Source organism: Neomonachus schauinslandi, chromosome 6 (assembly GCF_002201575.2).
Source record: "Neomonachus schauinslandi chromosome 6, ASM220157v2, whole genome shotgun sequence".
Lineage (NCBI taxonomy): Eukaryota > Metazoa > Chordata > Mammalia > Carnivora > Phocidae > Neomonachus > Neomonachus schauinslandi.
Window position 1 is genome coordinate 45,280,667 of NC_058408.1, and position 17,433 is coordinate 45,298,099.

The 17,433-nt window shown below is 40.5% G+C and overlaps 1 protein-coding gene across 1 annotated transcript in view; it reads left to right on the forward strand.

Moving 5' to 3' along the window:
* The window catches only part of SWT1 (SWT1 RNA endoribonuclease homolog), a 95,753-nt gene extending 81,699 nt beyond the window's left edge, over nt 1-14,054 (forward strand). Inside the window, exons 17-18 of the mRNA XM_021682861.1 lie at nt 230-294; nt 13,421-14,054. Coding sequence (XP_021538536.1) covers nt 230-294; nt 13,421-13,547 — 192 coding nt within the window. The 3' untranslated portion in view covers nt 13,548-14,054. The remainder of the gene's footprint in view (nt 1-229; nt 295-13,420) is intronic.
* The last annotated feature ends 3,379 nt before the right edge of the window (nt 14,055-17,433 follow it).

The window sequence follows — 17,433 nt, forward strand, 5'->3', positions numbered from 1 at the left end:
TAACAATAGGACTAGTATTTTTACACAGTTCAGTGTTGTGTAAAACATTGAGAGCACTGATTGTGATCTTTTTATGCGTTGTGATCACTGAACTTGTGATTGTTCTTTTTATGCAAACACTAGAAAGTTGACATTCTGTTCCCTCAGAATATGGGTCACTCTACTTGTGCTCTTACTGCTCTTTTGACTTCATATGCATTTTTATTAACTACATCTTGGTTCTTTTCAGGTAAATAGAAATGTCCAGTTCACTGCCCAGGAACTTTATGATTGTGTTTCACAGTCTGAGTATCGGTAAGTCCCATCTGTAGTATAGATAATGCCGTTGTCATACGCTTTTACCATATACAGCACCACTTGGTGTGCTGGAGAAGGATTCATTTTATGTCTGCACTACACTATGATTTTTTTTTACCTTTATTAATATGAAATAGTTCATACATACCAAAAGAGCTTTGTGTGTGTGTGCACGCACACGTGTGTATAAACCCAAGTATAAGGTTTAAAGTGCTACTCAATTTCTTTGGCCTTAAGACTCCTTTATATTTTACAAAATTGTTGGGGACCCTAAAGACCTTTTGTTTATGTAGGTTGTATCTATCTATATTTGCTATATTAGAAATTAGAATTGAAAATTTTTAAAATACTCATTTCAAAATAATAACTAATTACATGTTAAGATAAGGAACATGTAATTACGAAAATAATTTTTCCCAAACAAAAAGAGTGAGAGTCTACATTTTTGCAAATCTCTTAATGTCTGGCTTCATGGAAGACAGATGGGTTCTGATAACTGCTCTTGAATTTAGTCTGTTTTGATAATCACATGTCATGTATCACTGGAAAACTGTTGTACGTTCTGGCAAGAATGAGAATGCAAAAGGCAAATCATGTCTTAGTCTTATTATTGAAAGTAGCTTTGATCTCTTTGACCTCACAGACCCTTTGAAAGACTTATTTTCCCCAGATCGTGTTTTGAAGACAAACTAGTACAAAGAATACTCATGCCTATCATTCAGCTGACAAAATAGACCTTTACCCATCCCTGTGCATACCTGTCCTTGCAGCCTCTCCGTAGAGATTTTGTGTTTATAATTCTCATCTTTATGGGTATATGTACCAATAAAAATATATTGATTAATTTCACCTGCTTTTGTACTCAATGGCATCATATATATTCTTTTCAAAAATAATTTAGTGTATAGCATTCATATGTAACAAGAGAGGAGAAGCAGTATAAATCAGATTCTTTAATATACAGGGTCTGTGTGTGAAGCCCTCCAGTCCTGAGCCCAGGCAAACAAATTCATGAGGAACAAAAACCCACTTAACGCGGTCATTGTTGCCCTCCAGTCTCATAACCCCCTTCCTGCCATTCTTTTTTGACTCAATGTCCAGATACACCCATGTTGCAGCATGGAGCAGTAGTTGGTTTACAGCCAGTCCTACGTACTGTGACATGACCTATTCATTCCCAAATATCACCTCATGCTATGCCAAATCATGCCAGAAAAAGGGTGTTGGGGAAAATGGGTCTGAGGCACATCCCTCAGAAACTTAATAAGAGATACAGGGGCGCCTGGGTGGCTCAGTCGGTTAAGCATCTGTCTTCGGCTCAGGTCATGATCCCAGGGTCCTGGGATTGAGCCCCACATCGGGCTCCTGGCTCAGGGGGGAGCCTGCTTCTCCCTCTCCCTCTGCCTCTCCCCCTGCTCATGCTGGCTCACTCGCTCGCTCTCTCTGTATCTCTGTGTCTCAAATGAATAAATAAAATCTTAAAAAAAAAACTTAATAAGAGATACATTAAAAAAGAAGATAGGAACCTAATCAAAATGACACCAGTTTTACACATGTTAAATGGTTAAGAAATATGTCAACATGATGGTAAATCTGACCCTTTTTCTCTTTTTGTTGAAAAAGAGTCAAAGTTTGCTGGTGGAAGTGGTCCTTGGAAGGGTTGCAGCTTGTGGGTCAGTGGGATGTGGTGGAAGGAAGGTTATCTGAAACTGAATGTAAAGTTGCAACACCCGATGTGAATGAGGTTCTGGTACATGTTTAAAGTGTGTGCGTGTGTGTGTGGTGCATTGCTAAGTAGCTTGCTTCAGCTGGGTAGTTTTCTCTGTTCCTCTGAAATTACATATAAGAAAGTGTGAAATCTGCACCATGCTCAGGTTGTTCTTTAATGGACCAGCGGTGTTGGAACAAGTTCCTGCTGTAGCAGGACTGACCGTGCTTTCACTCTGTGTGAGTTACCACTGCTGTCACTCATCCGCAGCTCAGTTGCGAGTTTTAACTTGCACACAAATCTGCGTTGCTCTAAAATTTTATGAGCAGGTACAGCGAGTGTTAACTATCAAGGTGCTTCTGTGAAACTCTAGATTGATAAATTTATTTGATATCAAGACCCAAGGATTGATAATTAGGCACAAATGTTACTAAGTACAGCTATGAAAGCTCACTTACTTATTAGATTAAGTTTTCCAAGAAAATCTAAAACCATTGGGCATGTGTAGTCTGTAGTAGCTGGGGGTTTACCTTAATCTTCAGACTGTCAATCAGTTACACTCTTCTTATAGATCTTTACAGATAGGCCACATTTAAAGGTTTGTGTAGATGAGATTTGTGTCAAAAATATAACATCTGTTGGGGCGCCTGGGTGGCTCAGTCAGTTAAGCATCCAGCTCTTGATTTCTGCTCAAGTCATGATCTCAGGGTCATGAGATCAAGTCCCACGTTGGGCTCTGTGCTGGGCGTGGAGCCTGCTTAAGATTCTCTCTCTCCCTCTGCTCCCTGCCCCTCCCACTGCACCCCCTCCCCCACTCACTCTCTCTCACCCTCCCATAAATAAATAAATATAAATATAAATAAAATAATATCTGTCAAACTAAACAATACATTAAAAAAAATCATTCACCACGATCACGTGGGATTTATTCCTGGCTTGTGAGAGTGGTTCAATATTCGCAGATCAACTCACTACATCACATCAATAAGAGAAAGGAGAAGAACCATATGATTATTTCAACAGACACAGAAAAAGCAATTGACAAACTACAACATCCATTCATGATAAAAACCCTCAACAAAGTAGGTTTAGAGGGAACATAACTCAACATAAAGGCTATGAAAAACCGACAGCTAACATCATCCTCAATGGGGGAGAAACTGAGCTTTACCCCTAAGGTCGGGAACAAGACACTTTTTTTTTTTTTCTTAAAGATTTTATTTATTTGGGGGACGGAGAGGGAGAGAAAGAGCGCGTGCGTTGGAAGATGAGCAGGCAGAGGGGGAGGGAGAAGCAGGCTCCCAGGGAGCCAGATGCAGAGCTTGATCCCAGCACCCCAAGATCATTACCTGAGCTGAAGGCAGCCGCTTAACCAACTAAGCCACCCAGGCACCCCAGGAACAAGACACTTTTATTAAACATAGTATTGGAAGTCCTAGCCACAGCAGTCAGACAACAAAAAGAAGTAAAAGGCATCCAAATCGGCAAGGAAGAAGTCAAACTTTGACTATTTGCAGATGACATGATACTATATATATAGAAAACCCTAAGGAATCCACCAAAAAACTGCTAGAACTGACAAATGAATTCAGTAAAGTCACAGGATACAAAATCAATATACAGAAATCTGTTGCATTTCTGTACACTAATAAGCAGCAGCAAGAGAAATTTAGAAAACAATCCCATTTACAGTTGCACCAAAAACCGTAAGGTACCTAGGAATAAACCTAACCAAAGAGGTGAAAGACCTGTACTCTGAAAACTATAAAACACTGATGAAAGAAATTGAAGATGACACAAAGAAATGGAAAGACATTCTATGCTCATGGACTGGAAGAACAAATACTGTTCAAATGTCTATATTACCCAAAGCAGTCTACACATTTAATACAATGCCTATCAAAATACCAACAGCATTTTTCACAGAGCTAGAACAAACAAAATTTGTACGGAACCACAAAAGACCCTGAATAACAAAGCAATCTTGAAAAAAAAAAGCAAAGCTGGAGAAATCACAGTTTTGGACTTCAAGTTATATCACAAAGCTGTAGTGATCAAGACGGTATGGTCCTGGCACAGAAACAGACACAGAGATCACTGGAACAGAATAGAGAGCCCAGAAATGAAGTGTATAAGTATATGGTCAATTACTCTTTTTTTTTATTTATTTGAGAGAGAGAGAGAATGAGAGAGAGCAAGCACATGAGGGGGGGAGGGTCAGAGGGAGAAGCAGACTCCCTGCCGAGCAGGGAGCCCGATGCGGGACTCGATCCAGGGACTCCAGGATCATGACCTGAGCCGAAGGCAGTCGCTTAACCAACTGAGCCACCCAGGCGCCCATGGTCAATTACTCTTAACAAAGCAGGAAAGAATGTCCAATGGGAAAAAGTCTCATCAACAAATGGTGTTGGGAAAACTGGACCACTTTCTTACACCATACATAGAAATAAATTCAAAATGGATTAAAGACCTAAATGTGAGACAGGAAACCATAAAAATCCTAGAAGAGAGCATAGGCAGTAATTTCTCTGACATTGGCCTTAGCAATGTTTTCTAGATATGTCTCCTGAGACAAGGGAAACAAAAGCAAAAATAAATTATTGGGACTACATCAAAATAAAAAGATTCTGACAGCAAAAGAAACAACAAACCTGAAAGCCTACTGAATAGGGTAGGATATTTGCAAATGACATATCCAATGATATATAAATGTTAATGATAAATGCTAATGATATATAAGTGTTAATATCCAAAATATATAAAGAACTTATAAAACTTAATACCCAAAAAACAAATAATCCAGTTAAAAGATGGGCAGAAGACATTTCTCCAAAGAAGACATACAGGTGGCCAATAGACACATGAAAAGATGCTCAACATCACTCAGGGAAATGCAAATCAAAACGATGAGATACCACCTCACAGCTGTCAGAATGGTTAAAATCAAAAATACAAGAAACAAATCAGGTGTTGATGAGGATATGGAGAAAAAGCAACACTCATGGGCGCCTGGGTGGCTCAGTTGGTTAAGCGACTGCCTTCGGCTCAGGTCATGATCCTGGAGTCCCTGGATCAAGTCCCGCATCAGGCTCCCTGCTTGGCAGGGAGTCTGCTTCTCCCTCTGACCCTCCCCCCTCTCATGTGCTCTCTCTCATTCTCTCTCAAATAAATAAATAAAATCTTTAAAAAAAAAAAAAAAAAAAAAAAAAAAGCAACACTCATGTACTGTTGGTGGGAATGGAAACTGGGTGCGGCCACTGTGGAAAACAGTATGGAGGTTTCTCATAGAACTACCCTATGATCCAGTAATCGCACTACTGGGTATTTACCCAAAGAATACAAGGTCACTAATTCAAAGGAGGGATACCTGCACCACCCCTATGTTTATTGCAACATTATTTACAATAGCCAAGATATGGAAACAGCCTCAGTGTCCATCAATAGATGAATGGATAAAGAAGATATGATATATACATATATATTACTCAGCCATCAAAAAGAGTGAAATCTTGTCATTTGCAATGCCATGGATGGAGCTAGAGAGTATAATGCTAAGTGAAAAAAGTCAGAGAAAGACAAATACCGTATGATTTCACTCATGTGGGTTTAAGAAACAAATGAGCAAAGGGAAAAAGAGACAAATCAAGAAACAGACTCTTAACTATAGAGAACAAACTGATGGTCACCAGGGGGAGGTAGGTGGGGGAATGGGTTAAATATGTGATGGGGATGAAGGAGTGCACTTGTGATGAGCACTGGGTGATGTATGGAAGTGTTGAATCACTAAATTGTTCATCTGAAAATAATATTACACTGTTAACTAACTGGAATTAAAACTTAACATATATAATGTCTGTAAACCATGGCCAGTATTTTTGAGTTGGGCACTTAACCAACTGAGCCACCCAGACACCCCAACCTTGGCCATATTTGTGAAGGTATAGAAAGCTCACTGTGGATAACTTGGAGGGCAGAGTCCCTTGCAGGACAGTTCCAATCCGATATCTAAGATTATTTTGACTTCACTTTACTGTTGGAATAGTTGGGAGTTTTTTTTGTGGGGGTGGTACTGGGATCAAAGTTGAATATTCAGAGTTAAAGTAATTGTACCTGGTTTTTTCTTCTTTGTTTTCTTGTCATTTATTTTGCCAGGGATTTGAACTATGATGCCAATTAATAAGCTCCCTCTTAAACCCAAAAGGACAATTTTGAAGAGAAATGAAATATATCTAATATCTTGAATGCACAGAAAAATGGCAGTCGCTACTTAGCAGGCTTTTGGTGAAGAGTCTTTAGATTTGTTACTCTGTTTTGAAATTATGTGCTGTCTCCATAGTGACCAATAGCTCTCACACTCGCCTCAGGTGTGCTCCAGGGCTCGTGGTTTTCAAATAAGCTGCCAAAAGAGAGAGGTTCTTTTGGTTTCTGTGGCTCATACTAAACATAGGGCCAGATGCACCAGATGGAAGGTGGCAATTTTTCTGGGACATGGAGGTGGAAACAGAAAAATGACTTAACTTGCAGACAGCTGACCGCTTTGGGGGAATGCTGAGGAAGATGATTACTTACATCGTCTGAATTTACTAATCTGGTTTTTTTTTTTTAATTTATAAAGTGTTCATTGTGAAGGAGGAGACTGTTTTGATGTGCCCAACACCACATTTATTGCAACAGAGAAGTAATTAAATAGCTCAAGAACAGAAAACTATCTCATAGGTTCAGATAAAGCAAGGAAATAAGGTTTCGGATTGCAAGTAGCTTTGATCAAATGTTGAATTCCATGACCCAGCAGATAGAACCTTGGTGTTTATATCTATAAATAAGTTTGTGTTTTGTCTTCTGTAGTTTGTAGAGTCTTCCACAGAGCTTTTATGCTTGTGCTGCTGCTTACCCTGAGCAGATGAGGAGCTGGACTAGAAAATCCAGGATGGTAAATTAACAAGCCTATCAAGTAGATGACCAAACAAGGATCCTGGGTGATAGATAGCTTTTATATATATGAGAAATAAGTTAGCTGCAGTATGTAATTCGCTTTGTTTGCCTTGAGAGCTCTCAGGCCGTGTGCTCTAGCATGTTGGCGAGGCAAGCCTCAAAGGTCATTTTTTCCTGTATGAAATGCCAGTTAGTTTGTGACATCAGTGTCTAAAGTAACTGGCATGGGCAAACAGTATGCCGCCTAACCCAGCCTGTGAGTCAGAAGCTGCTTGCTTTTCCTTGTGGCAGGTGCTTTTGGGAATGACTGCTTTCTGATGCCAGGAATCAACTCTATGGTAGTATCTTCTAGATTACATTAGAGTAGTAGTGCACTTACATGCGGTTCCTGCACCTGAGTATCAGCATCACCTGGGAACTTGCAAGAAATGCAGATTCGACGGCTCCACCCTGGACCTTCTGCTTCAGAAACTCTGTAGAGGAGGGGAGCCCAGCCGTCTGTGTTGTCCGTCCTTCCAGGAAACGTTCAAGTTTGAGAATCCCTGCATTAAATTAATGACCTGGTCTGTCCAAGAAGCCTTAGACACAAAAAAGCTTTGGCCAGGAGCTTTTAGGTTTGTTACTGCATTTAGTGCATTCACTTTCCTGTGCAGTGGTCACCTGTCTCCCGTCCTGAGACATTCCTGTCGCCCCAGAGGGAAGTTTCTTGCCCAGCAGGCAGTCATCCCATCCCGTGTTCCTCCCTTCCCCCAGACCCTGGCAACCTCTCATGGATTTGTCTATTTTGAATGTCTCTTACAAATAGAATCATATGACACATGACCTTTTGTATCTGGTGTCTTTGACTTAGCCTGATATTTTTTGAGGTTCATCTACATTGTAGCCTGTGTATTTCGCTGCTTTTTCTGGCTGAGCGAAACTCCACTGTACGCGCAGGCCACGTTTTGTTTATCCGCTCCTCTGTTGATGGACATCAGGATTGTTTCCACTTTGGGGCTCTTATGAATAGTGTTGCTATTTGTCTACAAGTATTTGTTTGAATTCTTCCAATTCCTTCACATTTGGGGGGTAGATCCCTGAGAGTGGAATTCTGTGTTTAACTTTTTGAGGAGCTACCGCCTTTTTTCCACAGCAGTATTTTACCTCCCCACCAGCAGTAGATGAGGGTTCCAGTTTTTCTGGATCCTTGACAAAATTTATTTTCCTTTTTTTTTTTTTTTGGTTGCCGGCTGTCCAGATGAGTGTGAAGTGTGACCTCGTTGTGATTTTGATTTGTAGTCGCTAAGTACTGATGATGTGGAGTGTCTTTCCGTGTGCTTATTGGCTCTTTGTCTGTCTTTGGAGAAATGTCTCTGTAAGTCCTTTGCCCATTTTTCAGTGGGTTGTTTTCTTGATGTTGTTGAGTTATAAGAAGTCTTTATGAGGGGGGCACCTGGGTGGCTCAGTCAGTTAGGCGTCTGCCTTCGGCTCGGGTCATGATCCCAGGATCCTGGGATCGAGCCCCGCATCGGGCTCCCTGCTCCGCGGGAAGCCTGCTTCTCCCTCTCCTGCTCCCCCTGCTTGTGTTCCCTCTCTCGCTGTGTCTCTCTCTGTCAAATAAATGAAATATTAAAAAAAAAAAAAAAAAAGTCTTTATGAGGAATCTGGCTCCACGCCAAAATCCTATGTGTGATCTTCCAGGCCTGACCCTAGGCAGTTACAAGGCTTTGTCTGGCAGGCTCCCCTGGGGAAAGCTGCCTTCCCCATAGCAGATTTGGCACACAGCCAGTGTGTTGCTCTCTTCTGGAGGGGGTTGCAGGCAATGCTTAGGCCCCCTGCCCCTGAGCTTACGTGCAAATCTGCATTCCTAGCTCAGGCTTCCATTTGGTGGCCTCCTTACTGGGGGCTCTGGCTGAGGCACCTCTCAGGCACTTCGCTGAGAATGTTTTGGAGGCCTTGGCTGAGGTATTTTTCTCCACTCTGACCCAATGCTTTTCTACTCCTAGCTCTTTTCCTTTGCTATGTTCTGAATGTTTGTGTCCCTCCCAAATTCATATGTTGAAATCCTGTGGCTCAATGCCATGGTCTTAGAAGGTGGGGCCTTTGGGAGGTGATTAGGTCATGAGGGTAGAGCCCTCATGAATGGAGTTAATGCTTATAAAAGAGGGTGCTCACCAGAATGTGACCATGATGGAGCCTTGATCTTGGGCTTCCAGTCTCCAGAACTGTGAGAAATAAATTTCTGTTGTTTATAAGCCACCCCGTCTTGGTATTTTGTTCTAGCAGCATGAATGAACTACGACCCCCACCTCTTAGTTCCCTGGCTCCATGAAGAGATAGGAGCCTTAGTTTAGGGATCCTCAGCAATGAGATGATGTCCCCCGCACTGCATATCATCTCGCCCTAACTCCGTGCCATTCTATAAGGAAAAATGGAGCAAGAGGGAACTGGCACCTTTAATTTTGTCTCTCTCTTTTTAAGATTTTATTTATTTATTTGACACAGAGACAGAGAGAGAGCACAAGCAGGGGGAGCGGCAGGCAGAGGGAGAGGGAGAAGCAGGCTCCCCAATGAGCAGGGAACCCAATGTAGGGGCTCGATCCCAGGACCCCGGAATCATGACCTGAGCCGAAGGCAGTCGCTTAAGTGGCTGAGCCACCCAGGTGCCCCTAGTTTTGTCTCTTGTTTGCAGTGTCACAGTAAATGAAAAAGGTTGATTTTACTTTCAGTTTGGCTTATTGTCCTTACTAACCACCGTGGTACCTGGCAGCTTGACATGTTATATGTTCTGGGTATTAGACCCTATCAGATTTATAATTTGCAAATATTTTCTTTCTGTACATTTTCTTTTCACTTCTTTGATAGCATCCTTTGACATACACGAGTTTTTAAATTTGATGAAGTCCAATTTATGTGTTTTTTCTTGTACTGCTTGGGTTTTTGGCATAATATCTAAGATTCCACTGCCAAAGCTAAGCTCATGAGTGTTTTTTTCTTAGAATTTTATAGTTTTAGCTCTTACAGTTAGGTCATTGATGCATTTTTGAGTTAATTTTTGTATATGATGTGAGGTAGGGGTCTGACTTCATTCATTTGCTTGTGGATATCAAGTTGTCCTAGCACCAAATGTTGAAGAGACTGTTTTTTTTTCCCATTGAATGATCTTGGCACCCTTGTTGAAAATCAGTTGATCATGTATGTGAGATTTATTTCTGGGCTTTAAGTTTGTTCCATTGGTCTGTATGTCTGTCTGTATGCCAGTACCACTGTTTTGATTAAAGTTGCTTTGTATTTTGAGTTTTCAAAATTGGGAAGTTTGAGTCCTCTAAACATTGTTTTTCTTTTTCAAGATTTGACTATTTGGGGTTTCTTGCAATTCTATGTGACTATTAGGATCAGTTTTATAAAAAAAGATTGGGACTTTGATAAGGATTTCATTGACTGTGGGGAGTATTATTGTCTTCCAATCCATAAGCATGGTATGCCACTAATTTAGGTCTTAAATTTCTTTTGGCAGTGTTTTATGGTTTTTAGTGCACAAGTCTTGTGCCTCTTTAGTTAAACTTATTTCTAAGTATTTTAATTTTTTTCATGCTATTGTAAATGGAATTGTTTTCTTCATTTCCTTTTCTAAGTGTTCATTTCTAGTGTATAGAAATGCAGTTGGGGTGCCTGGGTGGCTCAGTCAGTTAAGCATCTGACTCTTGGTTTTGGTTCAGGTGATGATCTCAGGGTCCTGAGATTGAGCCCTGTGTGGGGCTCTGCACTCAGCACAGAGTCTGCTTGAGATTCTCTCTCCCTCTCCCTCTCCCCCACTTGCTCTTGCTCTCTCAATAAAATAAATCCTAAAAAAAATGCAATTGATTTTTTTGTGTGTTGATCTTTTATTTTGCAACTTTATTGAATTAGTTTATTCTAAGAGGTACTTTGTGGATTCTTTAGGATCTATAGAGATAATTTTACTCCTTTGTTTATAATTTGTATGCTTATTATCTGTTTTTTTGTGCCTAATTGCTCTGGCTAAAATTTCCAGTACAGTGTTGAATAGAAGTGGTGATATGTGGGCATTCTTGTCTTGTTCCCGATTTTAGGGGGAAAGCTTTTAGTCTTTACCATTGAATATGATGTTAGCTATTATATACTATTTTTATATTAGCGTTACATTGTGTATTCCATTTTTCTTTCATTTGAGATACACACTGCAAATAAATAGAAAAGTTCAGAGAGTTGTAAAACAAATACCCATTGTAGACTCTCTTCTTGTACCTAGAAAGAGTTTTGGAAAAACTGCATCAAATATTGTCATTAGATCACTTAAGGTCACTATTGCCATGCCATTTTGACAAAATTAGCCATGAAAAAGAATCAAATAACCACTAAAATTATTTTTAAATTGATTCGATCAAATTTCCAGTTTATTTTGACCTCTCTTGAGATTTGGTCAAAGCGAGTGTGATACCCATGATAGGAAAATTTAGAAAAACTGGCAGTTTTGTAGAATTACAGAACTAGAAGCAACCTCCAGTCTTGAGCTCTGTTCCAGAACAGATTATGAGTTGGGATTGTTTAGTTTACAAAAGAGAAATAGGATCACTGTAAGAGAGAAAATATTTGTAGTATTAGAGAATGACTTTTTTTTTTTTTAATTTAGGCTACTCGTGTCAGAAAATGGGTTTTTTTTTAGGTCCAAGGAAGAACTTTCTAGAAGTTAAGAGATATGAAATGGGCTACCTCTCACAGTTGTGTGTGCTCTCACAACTTGGTGAAAGCCAACATGATATGACTCACCAGAAATGCTGCAGAGGCATTAAGGTGCCCCCACATCTAATATTCTGCCATTCTACATATAAGCCCTGGGGATAAGGAACTTAAGAATTCCTGTCATAAAACAGTAGAGACCAAACATACACGATGAAAAACACGTGATACTTTCATCAGTCAGCAATGACAACTTGCTGCAGGAGAGAGAATCTGGAGGGGATAATCCCTTGTGAGAATGCTGACTCACACAGATGAAGAAACCAGACGCCAGTTGGATGAAAAGAGACAGAGATCACCTCTTAACTCTGAGGCGAGGGGAAGAAAGAAAGAAGACAAGACACAGAGATAGATTCAAGTCTAGTTACTAAAGGAGATTTTTCCCCCCCCCCCACATTGGAATAAATCACCAAGAGCAGGAATGGGCCCTTTTTGTTTCATTTTTAAGTTTTTGAGAAAACTTACGTTAGATAAGTTATGAGAAAACTAATGACAATATTTGTTGCAGTTTTTCTAAAATTCTTTCTAGGTACAAGAAGAAAATCTACAATGGTTATTTGTTTTACAACATCTCTCCTATTTGGGGATCTCTTAGGGTCTTCCAAAAATCGTTTTCTGAGTAGTTAGGAAGAATTGACAGCAACATAACACTAATTTTAAGCACTGTAAATATAGGAAGCAGGACTAGAGCAACACAAAACCGAAAGTCAGGTTTTAATCAGTGCCAAAGAAACCACACATCTTGAGGAACTGAGGCTGCTCAAAGTATGGTATATTTCCTTTTGCTATCACTACTTACTACCTCTCATCCTAATCCCTGAGTTCTGAAGGGGGCGTCAGTGGAGAGAAGTGGCTAGTGGTCCTCCCCAACACCGTGGACATGGCCCAGAGCATCTTAGAAGCCAAGGAAGTAATACAGTGTAATTTACATTTAAAAACCTGCCATTTTTCCAATACCTGATGTGCCAGATGCTTCAACTGGCTCTTCTTCGGGAGCTTATATAGACCATCTCCCAGTAGATTTAAATAGGTTTCCATGAGATTTGGACTCCAGACACCAGATATAATGGGTTGGTGCTCTGATGACTTACAGATCCCACAGTTTGTAGGCCCAAGTCAGCTTTTGAGAGACAGGCTAGGCTTAGTCTTAGGTAAAACTCTGAGTAGGCATGGCTTATAATAGGCATCACTCCCTGCTTCCCTGCCTCTGGCTCAGAGTAATTAGCTAGTATTCATTTGTTAATTTAGCAGTTCTTTTTAAGAACTGAAGCTCTATCAACTTGCTATCTCCTCTCCATTATCTGCTCCTGTCGGGAGGTGCATTCTCTTCGTATCCTCCAGGCTACCTGTTCTTTAGTTAAGACAAAAACCTGTGATCTAGGCTACAGCATTGCTTATGCTTTGGATTAGAACACTGTGACATCAGCCCGTCTCCTGCTGGGAGAAGTCCTTCAGAGACCATACAAAGGACTTTTTAAGCATCCATCTTGGCTTGTTTGCAGCAGATCTGCCATGGGAACTCCTGAATTCTAGGAATTGCACCAAGACCTTCTCCATGTTGACTGTCTGAGAATCTGTGCTACTAAGTGCTTGTCTCCCCATGTTGTTTTGTCTGTGCTAAGAAACTACAACTCTCAACTATCAAAGAATGTATTTCAAATCCCAGTGTTATTCCTGTTGTGTTAAGATTTTTTCATTTATCTGACTAGCTGTCTTGCAGTGATTTAACATTTCTTTATCCCCTAGGGAAAAGTTAACCATTGGATGCCACCAACTGGTTGAGATGGAATATTCCATGCAGCAGTGCAATGCATCTGTCTATATGGAGGCCCAAAACAGGGAATCTCTCTCAACCCTAAGCATGGGTCCGTGACCAGAGACACTTCCAAACCTCAAAAAAGAATTAGGACATGGCCATGCTCACCCTGCTGCACAAATGAAATCTTACCCTGGTATGTTTTATGATCAAACTATCTTCCCTATCGACCTGATGAACTAACACACATCCCTTCCACTTCCCCTAAGGTAATGTAAGTAGAATTTGACTTCAGCTCCTACTTGCTATATAGTTTCTTCTCTTCTTCCCTGGGTTTGTCACTTTTCAGTGCATTTCTAATGGGAAGAGCAGGGGTTACCTCTATACTGATTTTTCCCTTACGTGTGAAGCAGCATGGATTTATGGGATCAGGTGGCAGGGATTCATATTTGCCCCTAGCTAAACCAAGTGTTTAATTGATTTCTTATTTAGTTATAGAGTAAGTTGGAAATCCTTGTTTACTAGAGTATATTATGCTTTTGTTAATACATTATATTAAATCTAATTTCCTATTCTATGATAAATGTTAATTTATTTTTTACAAAACAATAAATTTTATTTTTAGTAAGATTTTGCCTTTTCATTTTACTTCCAAATTGTGTTTCTGAACTGTGTACAAGGTATGATGATAAAAGCAACTCTCTCCAATAAAAGAGAATCTACCCAGTATTCTCAGGGTAAGTCTGTGCAGGGCCCCCTGAGCTGTATGTTTGCATAGGAAGCCGCACCTCTACCTGGAGCTCCAGTGACATCCGGGATATGAGCCCTGTGGGAGAAGCTTCCAGAGGATCTCTGCTCTCTGCAAAAAACATCCCCCCCACCACCCCGAAGTTTTTTCAGATCTTTAGCCCTCAGCTACTTGTGGTGGTTGTTACTGGGTTTTGGTTCTGCTCTTGCTTCCCTCTCCTCTTCCCTCTTATCTTTTTAATATAGGTTGTGATTTTTAGGAAATTTCACTCCTGCACACTTTCACGTATGCATATAGATATTTTACCTTAGTCTATGTATCTTTTTATTTATTTATTTGACAGAGACACAGTGAGAGAGGGAACACAAGCAGGGGGAGTGGGAGAGGGAGAAGCAGGCTTCCCGCCGAGCAGGGAGCCCGATGTGCGGCTTGATCCCAGGACCTTGGGATCATGACCTGAGCCGAAGGCAGGCGCTTAACGACTGACTGAGCCACCCACGTGCCCTGAAATGTCAGGTTTCTTTGTTGCTTTTTTTCTAATTGTAATCTTTTAAGATTTTTAATCTATCTTAATTTTATACTTTTACTATTATACTATACTTTTCTATTATACGATAGTATAATGCAGGACTTGGGGGTTCCCTCCCCCTCCCTCTTTCTTTTCTGGATCCCTCCTCTGGATTGAGATAACTCAGTTGACCTAAGGCTCATAAGCTCCACCTGGCAAAACACACATTTGTTTTGATAGAGATCCTTGGGAGAGGAACTTTAGAGTTCTAAAATCTCCATTCTTCAGTATGTATGCCTATTGTATTTTGGGCAGAAGCCATCATAAGCATGCCAGTAGGGACAGATGAGGAAAGTCACACAGGGAAGGGCTCTCTACATAATGCTCTTGGCCTTGTCTTAGTGAGGAGTCATGAGGGGCATCCATGAGGATTATCCCACCAAAGTTTCTGGCACCATTTTACACTAGCATTTTCCAATTTACTTTTACACAAAAGATCATCCACTTCCTTCCTGAGAGGATTAGGGAGGATCCTTTGGGTGTAGCCACCCCAGCCATTCCAGCATTCTGGGCCAAAGGAACGCTGGCTTAAGAATTGGGGTGTTGTGCCCTACTGGGATTTTGTTAGGCCCTGTAGCAGGCAATTGGGACTGCAGAGATTAGAACCTCACAGATGGTGAATTTCACTTTCCTCTTGTGGTTTTGCCTGTCACCTGAAAGACAAACTTGAAGCTCATTTCATCTTTTGACCATCACCTTGACGGAGAACAGAAATCTTTTCACTCTTGGAGCATTGACCCAGATTTCTTTAGATGGTGTCTTGATCTCCCTTCACTTGATCACTTTGTTCCTGCTTTCTGACAACTCCCCCTAGCCCACCCACCTGCTGGAACACTTTTCAAGCATCCTTTTTCATCCCATGGGTCAGGATTTACTTCTTCTTAAGAGGGAATATCCCTATTGAAGAATCAAATACATCTTCCACTCTCAGTAAGTGATGCCACAGGGAAAGCCCTTTTCTGATTTAGATTGAACTGACAGGCCAGTCAGCCTCCCACCTGATGGTTCTTTGGCTGTTTTACCAATAAAACCCACTCCAGTGAAAATAACCCCATGAACTTGAACAGTTACCAGCTATGAAACTTTAAGGTGAGGTGGCTCAGTGCCCCTAACTACAAACTGATGTCAGCATGCTATTCTTTAGTTCTAATCTTTCCTTAGCTTTTGCAATTCTACTGTAGGCTGATGGTTATGGGCTTAAACTACTTGCAAGGCCAGTGGGAATCAATGGTTCCCTGCTGGGATTTCCACCAAGGTAAAATATGGGTATGTCCTAGTCCCCCTTTTAGAACCTTTTCCTTTAAAGGTTTGATACCTTTTGGGGGCACCTGGGTGGCTCAATTAAGTGACTGACTCTTGGTTTCAGCTCAGGTCATGATTTCAGGGTCCTGGTATTGAGCCCCATGTTGGGCACGTGCTCAGCACAGAGCCTGCTTGTCCCTCTCCCTCTGCTCCTCTTCCTGTGCTAATAAATAAAATTAAAAAAAAAAAGTTTAAAGGTTTGGTACCCTTTTGGTTAAGCTAGAAAGACAGAACTGTTTTTAAGTGTAGTTTTTTGAGTTTTGTCAAAACACAGTCGCATCACCAGTATGATCAAGGTATGAATTCTATTGCTCTGCAAAACTTCATCCTTTTTATTCCTAAGTAATATTCCACTGTGTGGATGCACCAATTTACCATTCACCAGGTGGAAGGCTATTTGAGTTGACTTGGTAACTGAATAAAGCTGCTATATTCACATACAGGTTTCAGTGTGACAGGTTTTCATTTCACTTGGATCACTACCTAGGAAAGTGATTATGGTGTCATAGGGTATTTTGTCAGAAACTGCCAGTTTTCCGAAGTGACCTTACAATTTTGATTTCTCCAGCAATTTGAGTTTCGTTGACTTGCATCCCAACCATAATTTAGTAAGTGTGTAATCTTAAATTTTCCTAATGATTTAGGATAGTGAACATCTTTTCATGTGCTTATTGGAATCCATTTTCTTTGGTAAAGGGTCTTGTTCCAATCTTTTGCCCATTTACTTTTTCTTTTTTTTTTTTAGTTGAGTTCTGGGTACCAATTATTATCAGGCATTTTCTTTCAAGCCTGGACCTTTAAAGACGGTACCACCTTTGCGACAAAACACTTGCTTAATGTAGGAGGTACTTACTTCAATTTTAAGAATTCTAAGATCTAGAGATCTTTTGATTTGGGAGTAGCCTTAATGGATAGCTGGCCTTGCTAATTAATGGACTATTTACATTTGGTAGGTACATTTCAACCTTTTAATACAGCAACTCCTATTCCTAACTTGCTGTATATTTCAGTTCATCTTGTGTCATTCCCTCATTTCTCTTTCCTTCATCCAAGTTTGGTACTGTGTGTGCCTTTTTCCCAGGCTAAAATTACTCCCTTTGCTCACTTTGAGCAAATGTATTCAGGTGTACACCCTTTATAGGTTCTTAAATTTCCACAAGATATCAACCCTATATACACTTACTAACTGAGCTTTTTGCTTCTCACTCTTATTCAACCCTCAGTAAGGCATGGAGCTATTAATAGCAAAGTTTCAACAATCTGTTGGCCTCCGTGCTAGTACTTGTTGCTCAGTGCATCATTTTACAACTGAGAACCTTCTGGTTTTTACTATGAAAGAAACTGGTGCTTCGAAGAATTCCTTGTTAACCTACAGATGATTCCAC